General features: G+C 59.2%; 1 protein-coding gene across 1 annotated transcript in view; it reads left to right on the top strand.

Moving 5' to 3' along the window:
• MROH6 (maestro heat-like repeat family member 6) overlaps window positions 1-16,566 on the top strand; it is a 55,456-nt gene that overhangs the window by 32,671 nt on the left and 6,219 nt on the right. Inside the window, 8 exon segments of the mRNA XM_009334583.1 lie at window positions 209-344; window positions 884-996; window positions 2,414-2,566; window positions 4,049-4,203; window positions 5,084-5,249; window positions 6,014-6,210; window positions 13,683-13,820; window positions 15,281-15,395. Coding sequence (XP_009332858.1) covers window positions 209-344; window positions 884-996; window positions 2,414-2,566; window positions 4,049-4,203; window positions 5,084-5,249; window positions 6,014-6,210; window positions 13,683-13,820; window positions 15,281-15,395 — 1,173 coding nt within the window.

The following is a 16,566-nucleotide window of genomic DNA, read 5'->3' as shown; positions in this document are numbered from 1 at the left end:
CACCCCCAGTTCCCTCAGCCGCTCCTCATCAGACTTGTTCTCCAGACCCCTCACCAGCTGCTGGTGGTGAGCCTTGCTGGGGCTCGTGCGTACGTCCCTCCCCTCGGGGAGCGAAGGTGGGCTTCGCGGCGGTAGGGAAATGCTGTCCTTGCTAAAAGTGTCCCTCTACTCTCCTTGCTAGCGTCACCTGTGTTTGTCATCCCTGCAGACTGTCATCCCCTTCTACAACCTTGGCGTCCTGATCGCGCTCTTCTCCCCGCGCTGCTCGGACTCCCTGGCCAGCGTTCGCCAGCACGCTGTCGACTGCGTCTACTGCCTGCTCTACATCCAGCTCTGCTACGAAGGTGGGGGCACGGGCGGTGGAGGGTGGTTTCGCCGCTCGGGTGGTCGGAGCCGCCAGCAGGAGCCCTCTTCTCCGCAGCTGGGCAGAGGGGTGCGCATCCCATCCCTCCACGTACGTGATCCCAAAGGAGTGACCCGCAAATGCGGTTTGCTGCAGAAGCAGGGCTGGTGGAGAACATCACTGAAGCGTTTGGGTTTCAAAGGCTCTCTCCAACGCTCGAGTGCAGACGAGCAGGCTTCCGAGCCTGCCGTTCAGCCTGGCGTTCTCCCTCTCTCCAGGAGAGGTCAGTCCTCCACTTCAGATGGAGGCATCGAGAAAAGCACAGCACCTACAGCGCCAGGAGAGGACTTTGTCTGGGTCCTGCTCTCCGGAGCAGCGTGGCTCTTTGTAGGGCAAGCTCTTCTGGCCCTTGGCAGCAGCTTTGGTTTCTTGGCCCCTTCCTGAAAGCTGGGCCAGCTCGCGAGTAAAACCCAGCTCTCTGCAGCCTGTGGGTGTAAAATACGAGGAATGCTGTTCACTGAATGCTCCCTCTGAATCCAGGTTTCGCCCGGGATCACAGAGATGAGATGGTGGAAGGGCTGAAAGCTCTGAAGAAAGGCCTGGAGGAGCCTGACTTCACCATTCTCTTCCATACCTGCAACAACATTGCCATGGTAAGGTGGAGGGCAAATCCAGCACGGCCGTGGTCTTTGCAGGGTGGTGGAGCTGTGGAACGGGAGCTGCAGAGGAGTTGATGCCTCATCTGTTCTGACCAGCCGCACAGTCTGGAGGCTGCCGGGGAGCCCCAGTCTTGCACCAGGAAACAAGCCACTGCAGTCTTCTCCGGCTGGGGAATTTCCCTGGCCTGGCCAGGGGATGCTCAGAGCATCTCGCCCCCAGTGGGAAGCTGCTGGTCCCCGCTTTGGGCATGAGGGCCCCAACGAGGACATCTATGCAGACGGTCTGGGGGCACAGAGGACACCGGCAGGGCTGTGCCTGGCTGTGCTGTGGCTCAGTGCCTCCGTTCAGAGGTCTGACGGGCAGCCTGAACTCTTCAGCCATCAACGCTCCCAGTGCTGGGGTCGAAAACTTACTTTGCTGTAGATAATGCAAATGGTTTCTGTCCATGTCATCTAAAAGCTAAGGTGGACGTGGTCTAGCTCAGCCCTACAGGACCTGCACGGGGCCCCAGCATGTTCCAGGGTGGAGATTTTGGTACGTCGTGCTCCTCAGTGGAAGCTGCTGGCCCAAGGAAGCCCTTGAGGTCCTGTTGCTGGCTGTGCTCTCCTGTGGAGCATGGGGTGGTTGGCTCAGGAGCTGCAGCCACTGGGCTTCTGGCTGCCTCCCAGTATGGGAGCGGTGTTGGTAAAGCTGTTCAGTGCAACTTTACACCCAGGGGGGTCCAAATGTGGCTCTCAAACCACCGTGATTTGAATGACATGGACAGCATCTGGGCTCTGGTGGTGAGGGACGGGATGAGGGGTGACCACTCTGCTCTTGAGAGCTGCATGGGTGAAGTCCTCCTTGATGGCCATTTTCTATGCTGAGAGCTCTGCAAGCATTGCTCCAGAAGGACTTGGATCTGTAGAGAAGCTAGTAGTGTCTTTTTCTCCTGGAAAAGCTGCCGTTCCTCAAATGTTGTCACTCCATTGGACATTCCCCCTACTAACTAATCTACTTAGCGGCTTATTCCACTATCAGGTCTGGAGAGCATGATGAGACCTGGGGGAGCATCCTCCCAGCGGTTGGGTGGTGGCCAGAGCAGAGTTAATGGCTTGGTTGTGCGGTTCCAACCCATCCCAAGAGAGCCCCAGGTTATCTGGCCACGCTGGCCAACAGTGTGGGGCAGGTGGCCTCTTGCCTCCTTCGGGGCTGTGGCCTGGTCCTTGCTCCCCTCCATTACCACCGATTTGGGCTCCTGGCTGATGCTCCTGCAGGGCGCTGAGCCAAGGAACGGCCGTCCTGCTGCCTGCAGCTGGGGAAGCTGCGCAGGGGGCCCTTCATCTGGGCTCTGCCAGTGTCATCGAAGGGACTGCTCTCTTCAGAGACTGACAAAAACCTGTTGCTTAACTCCGCTTGCCCTCTCCCTAGGTGATTGGGAAGCGTGTCCCTCCGGACCAGCTGATGAGCCTCCTGCTCGCCATGTTCGAGGGGCTGGTGGACCCCGATAAGAACTGTTCCCGAGCAGCCACCGTCATGATCAACTCCCTCCTCAAGGAGCGCGGAGGCGTCTTGCAGGAGAAGGTAAGCTGCTGCTGCTTGGCCTCGGCACTGCCTCCGTGGTCCAAATGCAGCCCTGGAGAGGCAGCTCCAGCGGGGGCTTGCTGCCTCCCTTTCTTCTGACGTGCGTAGCCTGATAACTTCCCGCTTGCAGCTCCAGCAGCTGGCTTGCTGGGGGTGATGGGCTTCTCTGGTACAGGCAGGGATGCTCCAGTAAGGGGCAAGCCCTTGGCAGGAGAGGGATGCCCGGCACAGGGAGGGGTCCAGCCCTGATGGAAGAAGGGAGGCATTTAACCCCTGTCTGAAGGGACTCTGTATCGGCTGTTGCTGTTGCATTTCTGGCCAGGGGAACACTTGCCCCAAAGCTTTCGGGGGCCGTCGCTCCCGACCTTCCTCGTTTCCTGTGGGCACGTGCGCTCGCGCGCTCCTCCTCCGTCTTCGCGGTCGGGGAAGGCTGCTGTGTGGTAGGAGGCGGCGGCTGCTGGCGAGGCCGGCTCCGGTCTGGCTCTCGCTCGGGTTGAGGAGTTCAGAGAAGCTCACTTTACCAGAAGGGCTCAGGCTCCCTGTGAAACCTTTGCAGGCTCTGGGGGAGCCCAGGGTTCCTGGCTGGGAAGCCCGTCTGAATGCTTGCAGGGCTTAGAGGTGGTGGACACAGAAGGCTTTTTTGTCTAATCCACTACCTTTAGGGCTAAGCTCCTCCTTTCTCTTGCAGTAATTGGAAACACCAGGTCTCTAGCTACTCCTCGGGCTTTCTTTTGCGCTAGAGCTTCTGCTAAAGTCCTCCTTGCTACCTATTAGCCTCTATCCTACATGGGATTGCTCCAGCTTACATGACTCACCTTTTGGTCAGATCCAGTCCAGCCCAGATCCTGAAATCTGAACTGATGCTAAGCCTCGGAGTCCGTGGGGCAGACCCGAGCGCAGCTGGGGACAGAGCGCTCGCCTGCTCTGCACTTAATCTCAGGAATTCGCTGCCAGGCCTGGTCTGCGCGTGAACTTCCTATTTGTCTTAACATGCGTTTTACGGCTTGCAGCGAGTGCCGAGGTGTCTCCCTGCGTTCAGCTTGAGTTCCTCTCAGGAACTCGCTTGCTGAGCTCCTCTCGCTGCACCCGTGTCGAGGCTGGAGCTTAGCGCGAGTGCCTTGCCAGAAGGCTGTGGCTGGGGGGTTGAGTGTGTCCTTGCCGGGTCCTCTTTCCCCTGGGAATACCCTGCAGCCTCCTCCATCTCCTGGGTGGCAGGGTGGGGAAGGATCCTTGGCTTCCAGAGAGGTCTGTGGTTCTGCATGCACCCAGCCAGCAGGGAGACTTCCCTCAACCGGGAAGATAAACTGCCCTGCCTGATGGTCTGCCCACCCATGTTGTCTCCTGAAGTCCTGTTACCTGCCTGGGCTGCGATCGAGGGGAAGGGACAGAGGTGTCCTGGCCGCAGGGACTGTCTGACGGTGATCCCAAGTGCTTGGCATGTCCTGGCCCTCAGCTGGACGCCGCCGTCTCCTCTCCCCTCAGGTGCCCGACATCATGAGCATCATCCACAGCAAGCTGGAGGAGGTGGACGAGGAGCACATCCGGAAGGCGGCCCAGCAGACGGTTTACATCCTGGCCTCCCAGCACAAGAGCGTGGTGGTGTCCAGCCTGCTGGGCAGCTCGCTGCCCTTTGACAGGTCCTGCCCTGCCCTGCCCTGCCACGGTGGCCCCGTGCCTGCACGTGCTCTCGCGGTGCCTAGGCTTTGGAGCAGCTTTCTCCTAAGCTGCAGCTAATCTTTTGGCTCCTTACCCCAGTAATTAGACCCTGCTGGAATTTCCTTTGCGCGCTCAAGGATCAGCATGGTCGCTTGCTGCCGGAGCTGCCTTTTGGGGGGCTTGCTGGGCTTAGAGGCGCTGGCAGCGGGAACTAGCAAAGCTGGCCCCGGAGCACCGAGCGTGGCTGGGGTGCTCGGTGCTGCTTTGCGGAGCAGGCCACCTACCCCAAAGCTGCTGAACGAGTCGGCGCCAGCCCTGGGCTGAGCCTTGAGCAGATGTCATCCTCCTCCTTGTACTGTAACTGCTGCTCCATTCCTACCATGGCATGCAGGCTTGCAAAGTGCATGGGGCAAGGCAGGAGCTCTCTGGCTGCTGGTCTCAGGGGAGCCGTGGGGTTTTGGGGTTGCAGGGCGGCTCTGGGTGTTGTCCAAGAGCAGCTGCTGGGTGAGGATCGCACGGCACGGCCTCTGCTATCGCAGGAGGCTGCCATTGAGCCTTTCCCTGCACGCAGCTCCCGTGAGCCACCCAGGACGGCTCCCACCCGGGCTTGCTGTTGCAAGGCTCCCGCTTTCTGTGCCGGCTTTGCCGGCAGCGAGGCGCTAGCTGCCGTCGCGGCGGAGCTGGTGAGCCAGGTGGCTCCTGTCTGGCGGTGACGCACTCCTTGTCCGCATTTCTGTGCGGCAGGTGACGTGGTCCCTTGCGCCGGGGAGGGGGCCGACGTTTGCCGCTCCTCAAACGGGGGAGCGAGTAAATGAAGGCAGCCGGTGCCAAAGCAGCGCTCCCCTCCCTCCTCTCCTCTAGCCACACGTGCGCCATGTGGAGGTCCCTGGCCACCGAGCCCACCCTCACCTCACAGATCCTGGAGCAGCTGCTGGAGAAGGTGAACAGGGATGTCCCGTACAAGGAGAGCAAGTGCTTCTTGCTGGGCAGCGGATCCGAGCGCATCGCGACCCCTCTGCCCCTGGCTGTAAGTGTCCCGCTGCCGGCCCGGCCCCGGCCCCGTGAAGGATGCTGTTCCCCACACCAACACCTGGAACGCTTTTTTTCGTTTCCTTGGCCTGGGGGTTTGTGCCAGGCGTGGACTCTGGAAATAACGCATCGCTGTGTAATGCCTATTAGAGCTAATCCACAGGCTCGTAAAAAGCCTCTCAGGTGTCCATCCTCAAGGGACACCACTTTGCATTTTATCCCTTCAGAAAAAATAAACCCAGCTTGGCAGCTTTCTAAGCAGTAAAGCAGCTGTGAAAATTTCCTCCTCCTCTGAAGGACCAAATGCAGATGGTACAGAATCAGCCACACTGAAAGCAAACCCTCCTCCCCTCCCCACTCTGTTTTTAACACCCCTCTATATTGTGCTGTGTAATTACGGCTTTTTAAATTGGCCGGAATAGGGCTCTGCGAAGGGCTCTCTTTGTGCGTCGTCTTCCTGCCCATAAAACCTGAGCTCTCAGATCTGCTCTCCTTCCCCAGGTACAGACTTCAAACCTCCCCTGGCTGGAAACACCCAGCCTTCCCGAGGAGCAGCGCTTTTAATAGCAGCTGTAGCTCCGTTGGAGCCGCGTGTGGGATACGGGGAGGTTACGCTGGGGATAGATGCCGATGCTTTGTTAGACTCGGTGTTGCAGGAAGGAGAAAAAAACCCCCTCGCTGGGTTATTTACTAACAGATATCAGTGTGGTGTGGGAGATCCCCTCCTAATCCTCTTCTCCCGCGCGCTCGCTCTCTCTCCAGGCCACATGTGCTTTGTATGAGATCATGTCTGCTCCGGAGTCTGGGGCAGCAGTGCTGGGACTCTACCCGCCGTTGTTTGTGACTCTCCTGCTGCGCGTCAGCTGCACTGTGGGTGTTCAGCTACCGAAGAACCTGCAGAGCAGGGAGAGGAGGAGCAGCAGCTACGGCCCGGCCCCCCGGAGCCTCCATCCCTGCAGGTACGCGGAGCCGGGGCGCTGGGCGGCCGGTGCGGAGGGAACGCGCCTACCTGCCATGTGGAACTCATTTTTGTTTGTACAAACACAATAGCGTGTGCTGCGTCTGTAATCGGAGGGCTGGGTAATAACACCCGGGCCATAACGCCTTAGGTATGACAGCCTGACCCCTGGTGCGGTTTGGGCTCTGGGTTGGTTTTTTTTTTTTTTCTTTTTTTTGGTGTGTTTTCTTCTGCAGAACACAGTCTCTAAACTGGGAAGCATTAAATCAGCCGCCTCTGCAGCCGCAGTGAAAGATGTGCGTTTCAGAGCTCGGGCAGCCACGGTGCCAGAGCCCTGCTGGATTGGGTTACTGCTGCAGCCTCCCGAAAAAGCCCCGTTGGTTTTCGGGAGCGGGTCTCGGCAGGGCCCCCTGGGTCTTGCTGGGCAGGTCGGGGGCGGATGAGCATTTCTTGGGGAGGGAGGATGGCTCCGCTTCCGTGAAGGATGAGGAGGGAAAGCTGGAAAGAGCAAACTTTTCGGCTTCGTCGTGTTGATGGCTGCAGCATGTCTCGGTCACACCGAATTGCTGCCCGTTGAGCGAGCAGAGCCGGGCCACGATGCCGTCTTCCCCCACGTAGAGGTGGCAGTGCCGAGCCACCGCATCTGCCTTGTCCTCCTTCGGTGCTTTCAGCCCGTGGTGTCCCTCGCCGCTGAGGAGGAGACCCAGGGGTCGGGGGGGGAGGGCTCGGGTCCCGAACAACCGCTTTCCAGCTGCTGTGCCCTCCGCCTGGTTGCGGCGAGCTGCCCGGCCCCTGTTTCTGCAGACGCTTCTGGCTTGTTCTGCTCCTGCTTGTGGGGCTCCTCTGGCAGAGGGCTTAGAAATTAGTGGTGTTGCCCATCACCAGCCTTTAATGAGCTTTCCCTTTACAACCTCCAAGCCTGTGCGTGCGTCTGCGGTGCTGAGGATCTCCATGAAGGTGGGACTTCCCTTCATGTGCAGAGAGCTGCTGCTGGCAGCTTCGCCTTCCCCTGGCCTCTGCCCACGGCATCCCAACTTGAGCAAAACCGTAACGGTTTGGCTACCTCCAGCCAAGACTGTACCCAACATTAACACTTTATTGTCAAAGGTTGGTAAGTGGCCCTCATAGAGTAGCAGAAATACACTGGCCCACTTTGGGCTTGGCTGACGTTGGAAAGGATGGGGCCTCGCAGGACGCTTTCAGTACGACTGTGGGCTGGGGTATCTGCCTGCCAGGGCTGTGCTCCTCCCTGGAGGAGCTGCCCCTGCCCCGGCACGTAGGGTCGCTGCGTCTTCTGGTCTTGGCAAATGCTGTCGAATAGCTGCATGGAGTGGCGATGTGCCGGGCGGGTGCTACGCCGCCCACCTGGGATGCCAACAGCCTCTGCGCTGCCTGGCCTGGCAGGGTGCGATCCGCAGCTTTTTAAAAGGTGTGTTCGGGTCCTGGCCTCTCCCTGGGGCTGGCTCTCCTGGATTTTAAGAGTGGTGCTGTAAAAATGATTTCTCTGTTGTGAGAGCGCCTGAAACCCCAAAGGGCCAATTGCTGAACCCAGGTGAGAGTCACCACAGCTGCTAAATAATCTGCTGCTCAAGCCAAACAGCCCGGTTCAAACACCAAAGGGTGTTTGCTGGTGCAGAGCAGCACCTGCGTTGGCCCTGTGCATCTGCCCTCTTTCGAAAGTGAGGATGCTGAAAGGGCCTCTGCAAGCGAGGCTTTCCCCTGGCCGCAGAGGAAGAGGAGACCGCTGCACCCCTCTGCCAGGTCTGGGTGTGCAGGGTCCGTGTCCCGCGCAAGGGTCCGCATCCAGTGCAGGTTATCGTTCCACGTCGCTCTGAGCCTGCGAGCGCAGCACTGGCCGACTTGCTGAGCATCGTCAGCTCCTGGTCGTTTCCAGCAGAGCCTTTGTGCTGGGAGAGGTGGGACGCCGTGAAGGCAGAGCCTGCGTTAGGCAAGCTGCAGGAGTCTCCCCACCCTGGGTTTCAGCGCGTCCCCTCCCGGGAACGTGAGGCTGTAACCTGGGTTGTGCCAGGACTGCCGGACCCGTGAGCGTGTCCCGTTGACGTATGCAGGTCTCCAGCTTCTTGCCGGCATTGCACTGGGTTGGTGCAAAGTGCTGCTTCTCCAGCCGTTGCCCGTGCCCTGCGTGGCTCCATCCAGTGCTTCTGCGGGACCCTGCCTGTGCTGAGCAGCGCGAAGGGGTTGCTCTTCTCTCCTGCATCTCTGGGCTACCTTGGGGATGCCTTGATCTGTAGGAGAAAGGACCAGGGCTTGTCTCTTCAGCCTCCGTAGGTGGTGTGGCTGTGAATAAGATGCAAACGGGCCTGGTCCCACACGCAGCGACTCTGCCTGCCTGGGGACCCTCATGGAGCTGCTGCGGGGCTGGGCTGGGTGCCGATGCACATCAGCCGTCCCGGCTGCCCGCACTGCCTGCTGCCTGCCCTGGATTTAGTGTCTGAAACAGCGCTGGTGCCCCTCAGCCTTCAGCCCCTCTTCTTGTCTGCTGTGGGGCAGCCCTGGTGCGACTGCAGATGCCCTTGTCCTGCAGCAAATGGTCTGGCTGATGAGCGGTACCTGCGTTTGCTTTAAAGCACTTTGAATTTATGGGGATGTTGGGGTGAAACGCATACCTGAGGAAGCAATGGCAGGAGGTGCTGCAGGCTTACCGGGGGATCAGGGGGCCGGGAGCCCTTCTCTGGAGCTGCTTCTCCAGCCACCTGCTTGCTCCCTCCATCAGCTCAATGTCTAAAGATTCCCCTGGAGCTTGGGTCGGCCTGTGGGGAGGAAGCTGTGCCCTGATTTTCAGATTTATCCTCTTGTGGGTTTCCAGACTTGGGTTTTTTACAGGCTATTATTAGTCTGGGGGCGGGGGGGAAGCCTTGAGGAGCCCACAAAGACAGCAGACAAAGCGGCAGCGAACTAAAAGGGCTGTAGCATCACTTGACAGTTCATTTGTCAAATCCCAATGGTGAAGAAAGGCCGTTTCCTTATCCCGAGCAGAGTGACTGGAAGGGCGGCGTTGGGCACACCGAGCAATAATACCCCCTGTCTGCCGCCGTACCGTGGTGGGCCCTGTCTTCATCTCGGAAAGCCGCTGCTCACGCGGAGGGTGACTTTTCCAGCAGGGAGATGTAATGAGTGGAAACAGGTTGTTATGCTGGATGGCAGGGCTGCTATCTGATTAGTGTTTTATTTAGACCACATGTTAGAATAAAATTAAACAAACCCGATGTGTTGGAGGAGCGGGATGGTTAACGCTGAGCACGGGTTGCCCCGTGGCCGTTCTGGCGCTGGCAGTGTCACTCCACAAGCTTGTGGCACTTGCCACGTCCCCTCGGGGTGTTTTGCACAGCAGCGGCCGCGGTTCGGGGTGGCTTCGTGCAGATCCCCCCCAACGGGAGCGGACACTCGCGCTGCCTTTGTGGCTTTGGGCTCATGCAGCCAGAACTGTCTGTTCTCGTCATGCTCTTCCCCCTAACGACTCCTGGAAGAGAGGCACGGGCAGATCCCAGCCAGACCCCGTACCATAACACGGGAGTACTGAAGGAAACTTGAAGCAACTGGTTGCCTCCCAGGAAAGGAGACACAGGAGCCAGAAATGACTGCTCTTCCTCCAAAAGTGTCTGGACTCCAAACAGCATTGGGGACACAAACCAGAACGTGCTGAACTATTGCTGGGACCGCTGCTCCGTCCGTGGAACAGGGCTGGGGCTGGATGAGCCCATGTTCCTCCCCAGGCTTCTGTCTGGGTGCTCCCGCGGCAGCAAGGCAGCTGTCGATCCCAAGAGTGAATCTTCGGGATGCGAGAGTCCCTGGATCCTTGTGGCAGGAAAAGCCGATGTGCCAGCCAGAAGATCGGCGGGAGCCAGCAGCTCTTCGACACCCACATCCCAGATGGGGGAGCCCCCCGGCCCCTCTCCTGCAGCTCCCAGGGAGCAGCTCTGCTGGAAGCTGGCTCCCTCCTGCTGCTGCTGATCGAGGCGGCCAGCTTGGTCCCGGGCTTTGCTGGGTGAAGCTGGGCAGGATTGTACCGGAGGGGTTGTCTCGCTGGTCCGAGCCCATGGCTTGCATCGCCAGGGCTAGTCCAAATGCAGGTGTGCTGGCGATGCTCCGCTTCGCTCCCTTGGGACCACAGTCGGTGGGTCACATGCAGCGTCTGTCCCCTCAAGAAGGGAAAAAGGCTCCTTCATCGCCGCTCCCCAGACGTGGCTGGCACGCATGCACTGTGTTGGGTTTCTTAGCGCTGCTTCTCAAATCTCCGCTTGATCTTGCAGGTGTTGGTACAGAGCAGCCGTGTCCTGGATGTGCATCGCAGCTGCGAGTCCCCGCTGACGCCGCCTGCTTTTGGGGAGCAGGGAGAGGGGCTGCGTCACGCCGGCTCCTGCCAGAAACCTCTGGGAACAGACCGGAGGGAGCAGTGGTTCTGCTCCGAGCCCCGTTTCTGCTCCTGCTGTGCATGGGTGCAGGCAGGTAGCCGTGGCTGCGCGTCCGTGAAGTCATCGCTGATTGATGGAGGGGGAGCAGTCTTTGTCCAACACGCAGAAAAACTGCGGGGATGTGAAATTCCAGCCTTGTCCCAGGAGCTGGTTACAATATCAAAGTAATTTCCTGTACGCGTTTTGAATTCTAAGACTTCATGATATTTAAATGCCAAAGAGAGATGGTAAAGGTGAATATGATAGCTTGGCAGGAAAGGGAGGTTGGAAGACACGGGCTTTTGTTGGAAAGGAAGGAAGTGTCTATAGGACACTGTGGAAAAAGCAAACCTTGTGAATGAACAGCTTTAACCATCTGTCTTGCAGGAGCAGCCTCTGGTTGCGTGGGGACTAACCCGCTGCGCTCGCTCCCGGCTTTTTAGCTCTTGTTAAGGAGCGGGAGAGTTGCGGGCTGGGAGCCGAAACCTCAGGGAGGTTTGAGTGGAGCGGGAATCCCGCAGCCAGCATGCAGGGGCTTCGTCAGGAACGGTCCCTCCCGAGGAGCCACCCGTGAGCACCGGGCTGGTGCTGGGACGTTTCCTGTCAGACCTTGTCCAAAACCAAGGAGCTGGTGGGAAGTTCCTTGGCCCTCACTGGCCTCTCTTGTCCGTGAGCATCTGCCAGGAGGCTTTTTGTTGCTGTTTTCTTACGCTGCAAGAAAATAAATCCCACTGCAGCTTTCTTGGACTAAATTACAGGTTCACACCTGTATGCAAGCTTTGAGTTTTGAGGCTTATGGAGTTTTCTTGCTCTGCAGAAATGTTAGTGGTCCTCACGATGCTGCAGGAGGGGGTTCTCCATTGCACCAAAGCTGGAGTGCGATTCAGGTTAGGCTTTGGGGGTGGGGAGCTCCCTGCCAGCGAGGGCGAGAACCCCAGGAATGGGCTGAGAGGACTGGAGACATACCGGATAAACACACCAGGACGAGGTCAACCTTGTCTTGGGGCAGGGAGACTGGCTCAGTCTTCTGGGGCTGGACGGACCGAGAGCTGGTAAATGCCCAGTGCCGCGGCGGTGTGCAGTGATGATTTCTGGGGGAGCGAGAGCACGGGGATGGGCACGCCGTAGGCAGAGGTACAGCCGCGTGTCTGCTGAGCGCCGGTGCTGGAGCCCGTGCAGAGCTCTGCTGTTGTTGGACCCAGTCCGCAGGGCCGATGCTCGGCCCCGGCCGAGGCTGGAGGCCGATGCTCAGCTGCTGGGCAGCTGAGCTGCCCGCTGCTGGGCTGGCAGAGCTGGCAGGCGTCTGGGTCTCCTGCTCCAAATGGGCAGGAGTACGTGAAGTGGACGCTGTACCTCCCCGCTAAACTGAGTGCTGTAGTGAAAAAGGAGCCTGGGTTTTATTCCAGGCTGCTGGAAGGGATATTCAAGGTCAGAGACTTGCTCTGTGGAAGGACCTCTCTAAGTGGAGACTCTTGCACATCACTTAGTAATTTCGGCTACAGCTCACGGAAAGGAAGCACTGCAGCCGGCTCGGGGGAGCTGTGCGCGCTGCAGCAGCTCGGGCTGTGTCTAGCTGAAAACTGTTTGAAAAACTCCAAAAGCCTGTGTGGCCGGACTCCAAAACAGTAAAGCCAGGACTGTTACGTATACCGGCAGATTGGTGTGGATAGGCGGTGGAAGAATACTTCCGCCTAAGGTTTTCTTTAATTAGTAATTAATTCCTTGTCCTGTAGTCTTCACGATGCGGGGATGCTTAAAGCGTGCTGAAAGACTCTCTGCCAGTCTGGGCTTTTCATAAGAGCTGAGCAAGCCAGTTCAGCAAGCGTTCGTGGTCCTGCTTTTCCGTTCGCTGTCACTAACGGAGCCAGCTCGATGGCTCCTCTGGGTGGGTTTTGCAGGGCAGACTTGAGGCTTCTGCACCGTCTGCCCTACGGGTCTGGAACCGTGCTGCCTGACCGGCCGCTGTGTGCCCCATGCATGAGAGCAGAACGGGACCAGCCAGCTTCTGCTCAGGCTCACCGGGGATGCAGCGGAGACCTCTTGCTTTGCGCACTAGACGTGGCTGTGCCAAGCAGAAAAGCAAACCTGCGCTCTTCTGCTTGCCTCCTTCCCTGCTCCTTCTGCTTTTGCCATGGGCAGGTGCTTGGCTTTGGCCCTTAAGGATGCTCCGCTTGTGTGAGTGGGTCCTCCGGGCACTCATCCCTGGAGAAATCCCAGCCCCGGCTCCTGATGAAACATACAGACAAGCGCAGCACAAAACTGCCGAAAGCCTCAGGTCTGGCATGGCAGGGCCTGTGTTCCGTGCGTACGGAGGGTCAGTGTTTTATTTTCCATTGTTAGTCTCCACTTGGGACATGTGAGAGGCGTGACTGGATGTCCTTCGTTAAGGCAAGCCGGGCTCTCTGGGGCTCCTGCAGCTGCTGGAGGATGTGGCTGCGGCGGAGACCCAGGGGTGCCCCCACCCTGCAGCCCCCTCGGGTTGGGCGGGGGTGATGGTCCCTCCAAGCACCAGTCCCTTGTCACCGCAACTTGGCCCATCCCTACGAGAAGCCAAAATAGCAGGAACCCAGTTCAAAAGCTGAAAGACCTTTGTGTTGAGACACTCTTACTAAATTCTGTTTTCTTTATGTGTGTGGTAACTACATTCCTCTTGCTTGTATTGAAGGCTAAGATTTATCCATTGCTAATATTTGTTTTGTTTTGACAGGATAATGTATGTTTCCCATATGTTGCTCTGTGCTTGCAGCAAAATAATCCCTACCTATAAAATATTAATGCAAAAAACCCCTCCTTAAAGTAGTTCTGGACTTCTTTACTTTTCAGTCTGTTGTCTTGGATCACTTTAACGGCAAACGTCACGGCGTAAATGGAAGTAGCAGTGAGTTATGGGCTCGTCTCTCTCCAGCTAAAGCCCTCGCATAACTCATCCCTTCCACAAGCACCCGAATGCCTCCCGCGTGTCCCAGCACTCCCCTCGTTTGCTGCTCTGCGACCTGCTAGACGGGCAGGGCTGCGGGCAGGGCAGGCAGCCCTAACCTAACCGCCATGCTTCTCTCCCCAGCTGTGCCGTGGAAACGCTGAAGGTCATGCTGGCCCGGGGGGGCAGCGAGGAGGTCGCCAGGGCCGTGGGCAGTGCCGGCGGCTGGGAGCTGATGGTGAGTCCGGAGAGGCACCACGACGGGATCGCCGTGCTCGCCGGGTAAGATGCTGTCACCACGCACCGGTTCTCCGGTATCTCCTCTAGCTTTGGTGCAAGAGCTGCACCGTGGCCGTTGGGAGCGGGACAGCACCCTGTAGCGAGTGGGGAGGGAGTGCGCCGTGTCCTGGGGGAGCTGCGATGCATCAAAGCCTGTGGTGGAAGGTCTTGCCGGCTTCCCGCAGTATCACCAAGGGACTGGCAGTGGGGCTCTGCCTTGTTGCCCACCATGGGGCGGCCAGCTCTGTCCCCAGCTCGCTGGAAGCAGCCCGGGTGGGGAGCCCACGGGGGATGAGCTGTGTTCTTGGGAGCGCGGTGGGGCTGGATGCAGCTGGCGGCTGCCATCGGCTCTGCTGCGGTGTGCCTGCCGTCCCATGCTTCCCCGGCGTGCCCCCCTCTGGGGCTGTGTGGCAGCTCTTCAGGCACGTCAGCCAAACCTTTGCTGCTCTCGGCTGCTTCGCTGTGCTCCCGTCAGCGCTCAGGCTCGCTGTTCCTGTCTAACCAAGGTATGACAGACACCAAAAGGTCTCGGGTGGAAGTTTTTTCTCCTTTCGCTGCTGCTGCAATGTCCTTGCGGTTCATCCGCTACAGCAGCATCCAATCCCTGTAGACGGCTGGCTGGCGGCTGCCTGTCCTTCCCATGGCGGCTGTGCAACCTCGTGCCAACGGCAGCGAGTTTGGCATGAGGCTGCGAGGCCGAGGGACGGCTGCAGCTCACGGTCCGGTTCGGTGGAGCCCGGTTCAGCTGGGGACTTCACTGTCCCTCCACCCAGCACCATTAATAGCTCTTGGACGGCTGCAGAGGAGACGAGCAGTTTGGGATTTTCCAGTATTTGCAAAAATGCTTTATTGAACCTCACAAACACTTGAGAGTGTCTCATCCAAAACAAAAACCGTCCTTCCTGGCCGAGGTCCGCCGGAGCAGGCTCCTGCCAGGGTGCCCAACACGCAGCAGGCGTGGGCTCGGTCCTGCCCTGCGCTTCGTCCCTATCTGCCCTGGATGTCAACATGCTGGTTCTGCACAGCACCAGGCTGCAGAGGCGTGAAAGACGGGTAGCGCAGGCAGCTCCTGTGCACTGGGCAGCGCAGGCAACGCAGGCAGCTCCCATTGCTTCACATGCTCCTGTGCACGTGGAGCGACGGGAGCTGCCTGCGCTGCCCGTTTGGCTGCCCGTGGTCCCGCTGCTGCTCGTGGTGCTCAAAGCACCCTGGGCTGTGGCTGCCTGTCCTGTGGCACGGGGAGGAGGTGTGGCTCGGCAGAGGCACGTTGTGGCAGCCCACTGATGCCCCACGGCACAGGGCTCAGTGCCAGCACCCCGCTGCGCTTGATAGCTCACAGACCGCTGGGTGGAGGGGCTCGCCAGCTTCCTCAGCTTCCTTGAAGCTCCCCGGGGTCCAGGGGCTGCCTGTAGCCCCTGGCGCGGGCAGCCAGCGCGGGTGACGCATGCCGCTTCTCTTGGCAGCGGTATGGCCCGACACGCCGGCCCCCGGCTCCCCCTGATCGTGAAGAACCTCATCCCAACACTGAGCAGCGTCTTTGACAGCCAGAGGATCACCACCACCGCCTTCTTCGCCGAGGTGAGCAGGGGGTGTCGTGGGGAGGCACAGCAGCGCGGCTGAACCACCACTGCAGGCTGGCTCCTGGCCGTCCGTCCGTCCGTCTTTCCCTGCCCGGCTGGAGAGCCACCAGGATGAGGGTTAAGCTGCAAGCAGGGCTCTGCCTGAAGCAGGCTCTGCCTGTCCTCCTCGGCTTCCCGACCCTGTGGTAGAGAGGATGGCAGAGAAGCGCTTGCAGGAGTCCAACTCTGAACACATCACCGCCATGAGCCAGCAAACCGTAACTCTGTTCTTACGTACCACCCTAAGGAATGAAGTGACTCAAGTCCTTTCCCCTCGCCGGCAGCGCAGCCAGCAGACTGTAACACTATCTCTCCGTACATACCACCTTAAAGCCCTGGGCCACTCGAGGAGTTTTTGTTACATAAAGGAGCACCTTATGCCAACAATGCAGAACTATATCCCCCCTTATAAACCACCTTTTAAATTCTCAGCTGCTTAAGCAGCCTGGGATTAAGGCACTGTTTTTATTTTCTGTTTGGCTGGGGGAGCTGCCGGCCTGGCTTTTGGAGCCTGTCCCAAAATCTGCTTTAGTTTTGGAGTGTGGTTGGCTCTCTGCATCCTTAAAGGGTTTAAAATAGCAGCTTTGCCTCACCGTGGAGCTGGAGGGGAAGGAAGCAAATGCCTGTGTCTCCCTCTCTCAAAACTGATGAGGTGAGAGCTCAGTCCCTTTTCTCTCGGCCGTGCCAGTGACGGAGATGACAGAGGGGAAGCGAGGAGGGGAACGGCCACTGGGCTGGAGCAGCGGGAAGACGGGCAGCATGGGGCTGCTGTGCAGCAGCCTCTGCTCCCCCGGCCTCCGCAGAGTCCCCCAGACGGCAGCAGAGGTGCAGCCGCTGCCCCAGGACGGCTGTCACTGCCTCGTCCCAGCCGGACGGGGGGGGCTCTGTGCCAGCCCCTGGGACCCAGGGGCAGCTCTGGGGTGCCGTCAGTGCCTGCATGTGGCTACCGGCAGCCCTCGCTGCCCACGGGTGTCCGGCCCAAGCTCTGTGCCTGCACAGTGGTTGCCTGCATGTGGATCAGGCTCCATGGTGCTGGGACTCGTGTCGCAGGGTCCCTCTCAGCCCCGGGGCTCCTGGCCTCTCTGCAGTGGTGGCAGGTGACAGGGGGGGGCACAGGGGGGCCCCCCGCC

The sequence above is a fragment of the Pygoscelis adeliae genome, unplaced genomic scaffold (genome assembly GCF_000699105.1).
Source record: "Pygoscelis adeliae isolate BGI_AS28 unplaced genomic scaffold, ASM69910v1 Scaffold650, whole genome shotgun sequence".
Classification (NCBI taxonomy): Eukaryota; Metazoa; Chordata; class Aves; order Sphenisciformes; family Spheniscidae; genus Pygoscelis; species Pygoscelis adeliae.
This window is presented reverse-complemented; position numbering and strand designations above follow the sequence as displayed.